At 50.6% G+C, this 4,763-nt stretch overlaps 1 protein-coding gene across 1 annotated transcript in view; it reads left to right on the top strand.

Moving 5' to 3' along the window:
- Positions 1–4,763, top strand: part of CYTH1 (cytohesin 1) — a 20,745-nt gene that overhangs the window by 13,209 nt on the left and 2,773 nt on the right. The window contains exons 10-11 of the mRNA XM_007462360.1: positions 2,525–2,596; positions 3,513–3,667. Of these exons, the coding sequence (XP_007462422.1) occupies positions 2,525–2,596; positions 3,513–3,667 (227 nt within the window). The remainder of the gene's footprint in view (positions 1–2,524; positions 2,597–3,512; positions 3,668–4,763) is intronic.

Raw genomic sequence — 4,763 nt, forward strand, 5'->3', positions numbered from 1 at the left:
CGGAAGAGCAAACCATATACCACTGGCAGCACTGGAATGTGTCTTAAATAAATCAGGGCAGTTGAGATCCAACTGAGAAAACGAAGGTTTAGAAGTATCTTTTATAATAAAGGTAGAGCAAGATGTGATGAGAGTCCCGGCAGTGTTTGTGTGAAGCTTGGTAGGAGCCAGGATGCAGGTCCACGCCTGGCCCTTTGCAGCTTGGGGGTGGAGCGGGTTTCCACTGTGTTCCACACTCTGGTCCTTCAGCTCGCAGACGTCGTGCGGATGTGGCTTCTCACATGGGGAGTGAGAGTCATGACAGTGTCAGCTGTCATTCAGTCACTCAGCAATTTCCAAGGGAATGCTGACCAGGATTTTGTGTGTTATGGGGGCTAAACTCATGCCACGTTAAGTTCTGCAACTGGCTTTGCTTTTCTGTTATTAAAATCCTTTCAATTATGAGAGTACTGTATTTCAAATACCCCAAACAGTACAAAGATAGATTTTTTTTTTCACCCCCCCCCAAAGTACCACTGTGCACAGCTTGGTAAATTTCTTTCTCTTTTGCCCCTGTCCCCCCGCCCCATGTATTAACTGTTTTTTTCTAGACTGGTGACATCTTTAAAATCTTGTTTAAATCTTTTTCACTGGTCTCTGGGTTAATATGAACCGCGTGCGGGGCATCTAAACAGTGCACCCCTAAGTCCCGGGACAGTCTCAGTGGTAATGCAGTGAGATTCTAGAATCTTGTGGTTCTTCATGACGCCGACCATGGTGGCGTTACCTGAATTCAGTCTAGCAGCACACCAGCATTTTATCAGACAGTGGGAATCCAGAGAAAACGTTTCTGAAGATGCTGAGGGGGGAGCCTCAGGGTTAAGATGGTAGGTGGAGATAACCACACAGAAATTACCTGACAAAGAGGAAAAATCTAGTAGAAAGAAGTGGGGACATAGCAGCCGGATAAGGAAAGGGCAGAACTCATTCACTGCGCTTCACAGTAGGCAGCAGGGGCCGCGGAGCAGCCTGGAGCCAGCAGAAGGCCCCTTGCTGCGTGGCCAGGCACAACCAGCCCCAGACCTCCCCGTACCCAAGTCTGGGAGAAGTAAACCGAGTAGGAGCTCTTCCCTCCTCCCCCTTTGGATGGAGGAGTGGTGAGGTCTGCTGCAGGGTAGAAACCGGGGAAACGAGAAAAATGGAAGAACAGGACTCACTTTTTGCGATATCAGTGAAAGCTCCGGGTGTGTGTTCATGTAAGAAGACTGTCCGTGGGGGGCGTGCGGTGAGCATCAGCTCCAAGAGGTGCCGGACACCAGCACCCCAGGGGAGAGTTGGGGCTCGGGGTGTCTGAGGGGGGCGCTCCCTCCACTCGCTTCTCTCCTGAGACTCTGGAAGTGGGCCAGAGCACCAATAGCTGGCTCTCCAGTGGTTTCAGACTTAAATGAGAACCAAAACTATATATTAAGAACATGACTGTATAATTGTGGAATTATAACTTAGTTACTAACACATAAGTTAGAACTTTAAGGAATGATTAGCTAGAAATGTAATCACTGTCCTAGAGGAAAGGCTTGAGACAGTCATAGAGATTGTGTCCGAAAGACAAGCGTTAAAACAATTAAGGGCAAGCGAACAGGTGCGGAGGACAGATGAGGATGATCCCAATACCAGAATGACTGGGACCTGCAAATGCAAAGACAAGTTATGAGATTATTTCCCTGAAAAGGAGAAACAAACCTGAATCTGCAACTCGAAAGAGTGCATATGGTATTTTAGGAACATCTGTCCTAGGAAGCTTGGTGCCAAGGCATAGCCCGGTTAAACTGTTGAACTTGGAACAAAATCTTTGGCCATCCGTTGTCTGGACATCAGGGAGAAGAGGTGAAAGGCTGATGGCCCGGCAGGTGTGGGAGTGGCCTTTGCAGAGATGGGAAGCCCTGGAGGAGGGCCAGTGGGGGTGAGGGGACGCAGGGCTCTGTTCTGGACAGGAGTTTAGGTGCTTTTTGGTCCAGGTGGAGTTGTCAGGCAGGCAGTGTCTCTTTGAGGATCCTACAGTCTGGAGCGGGGAGGTGAGGCTGGAGATAGTGAGAAGGTAGTGACACACGACACGACTATAGTCCAGGCATTGCGGGCACAGAACAGGGGCACCTCGGGCGAGACTTGAGCTTCCTAGGGTTGCTGACACTGGAACTGAGGCTTGAAGGGTGAGTAGGCGGGCCAGACAAAGAAGCAGGATAATTTTTGTGTGAAAGGGCCTTACATGTTCCCCCCTGGAGCGCCACCCACAGCTCTTGTCACACTCACTCTTTCAGAGCGTCTGTGGAAGCTCCTCCTCCAAAGGCTTTTCGGTCCTAGAGCTTCATACGTGGTGTGTTGACAACACCCACGCATTACTTGACCCTTTTCTCGTTTTTAAAGCTGCTCTGTGGACTTTGTGTCGTGGAGGAGTCACGGGAGCTGGGCTGAGTTGCCGTGAGGAAGGTAACAGGACACGCGTTCATAAACTGAGCAGTTAGGTCTTCTCTCTCCAATTCTTCTGCAGGATAAGGAGCCCCGTGGAATTATCCCATTAGAGAACCTGAGTATCCGGGAGGTGGAAGACTCCAAAAAGCCAGTGAGTATTTTTTGGCGAGATGCTTTGGGGGGACAGAAGGGATGGGCGTAGCGGCTGTCTGATACAGGAAGAAGTTGCAGAGGTTTACTGTTGACCCCCCCGGACGACAAAGTTGGGGCTGTGTGGGTCCCCTGACACGTGGACTGTTCTCAGTGGTAACTCCTACGGTAGAGTGCCATCTGTGCTTGGTTGGCTAAGTCCGCGGGTGCTGAGGCACTGCTGTACGGACGGAGGCCGACTGTCAGTCTTACGTGGATTCTTAATTGCGCGGAAGGCCAGCACCACCCCCACCCCCGCCTTACTCAGGGGTCAGCTGTACTTGAGAAAAACCCCAAAAGTACTCATATGACTTAATTTAAGTTAGCCTAACTTTTAAAATTCCCTTTACAGTTCAAGCCAAAGGTGAGACTAAATAACCTCTTTCATTCTGTCCATCAGCTTCAGTGTCATTTACTGAATATCACACGAGGTATAGAATTGTCCCTCCTTAAAAGGCAGCATCAAGCTCTCTTGATTGGACCACTTATTTTATGATCTTCAGATCGCTTATAAATACTTTTCCTCTGTTTTGGAATATCGTATTGCTGGCTTGGCTTTAAAAGGCATTAAGTTACCTGCAGTTCACTCCATATTTTCTATATATTAGGAGTAGAGCTAACGTGTATCATCTGCTCGATATCTTTGCTAATAAAACCTATTTGTATACAATCTACATTCTCCAGAATTCCACTTCTAGGCTCCTCTTTTCCAAAGGAAAACATATGTTGGCTATATTTTATGAAGGTGAGAATAAAGAAAGAAATTAACTTTTTTTTTTTTGGAAATAAAAATTTACTTTTTGGGAAATTAACTTTTTTCTTGGTCAGCAGCTTTCTTAGATCTTTGTCACTCTCTCCCTCTCTTTCTTAATTCTCAGAACTGCTTTGAGCTTTACATCCCCGACAATAAAGACCAAGTGATTAAGGCCTGTAAGACGGAGGCTGACGGGCGAGTGGTGGAGGGGAACCACACGGTGTACCGCATCTCAGCCCCAACCCCTGAGGAGAAGGAAGACTGGATCAAGTGCATCAAGTAGGTGGCAGGTGAAGCTGGAGACCTCGCCTCTCAGATAGTGACGCTCCAGCTGTCCCGTGGGCTGCCCATCCCGCCTCTGCGCCCCGTGTGCTGAATCCTTGGCGAGTACTTAGACTGTGATTCCCCGGTGACTTTTCCCTGGGTGTCTGGATTCTTGACCATTGAGCGTTTTTAAGAGTGCGCCTCACATCTAGGTTTCTCAAGTGCAGCTCATGGCCCCAAAGAGGGGACAGGTGGGCGGGCTTACAGGCATAGGTGCCACTGGCCAGACTGGCCTTTCCACGTCTTAGGAAGTGGGTTTCGTCCTCATGGTGGCAGCTCAGCGGGGATTGTAACCGTTCCCTTTTATAATTTCTTAATCCTGTGAGGCACTCTTGTCCCATTTACAGATGGGCAGACTGAGGCCCATAGAGGGTAAGTAATGAATGCTCGTCAAAGTCACGTGGCCGTGATCTGGGGTTGCGAGGCAGAGCCTCACATACTCCCTGCTGAGCTGTGAGGAAGTGGCGGTTCTGGGGTAAGGGAGGTGTGCACGGATCCTGGGGTCCAGGGCTCCTCCTGGCCCTTGCTGCACCTGTTTCACGGGGGAGGTGTCCTGCCCCAGCAGCTCCTCCTCCCCACGGCTTCTGTGAACCCTGCCCCGCCCGCCATCACACCCGCTGCCCATCACCACACCTGTCTTGCCCCTGGGAGTGCATCCTCACTCTCCCCGCCAGCGCTGTGCCCATCAGACATGGCCCAGCCGTTTCCTTAGGGTGTCCCCATTACTGAGCCTCGAGGCTTCCCCTGGAGACTAGTGAGGCCGCACTGACCGGCGCCCAAGGCCCTGTGGGTCCTGCGTCGCCCCGAGTGACGGGCCTTCTCCCACCGGGGCCGCAGCCTGCTCCTGAGGGGCTGGGCATGCTCTAGTTTTTGTGGTGTTTTTGGCACCTCTACTAAAACAAGTGTAGTGTTTGGGCCAGGGTAAAATAGTGAATAAACGGCTGAAGGGGGGCGAGGTGATGTGGGGGGAAGGAGCAGGTCGTTTATTCCCACACAAAGAGCCTCTGAAAGTTGTGCGGTTCAGATGGGCGGGACAGGAGAGCAGCGGTTC

Source organism: Lipotes vexillifer, unplaced genomic scaffold (assembly GCF_000442215.2).
Source record: "Lipotes vexillifer unplaced genomic scaffold, Lipotes_vexillifer_v1.1 scaffold1691, whole genome shotgun sequence".
Lineage (NCBI taxonomy): Eukaryota > Metazoa > Chordata > Mammalia > Artiodactyla > Lipotidae > Lipotes > Lipotes vexillifer.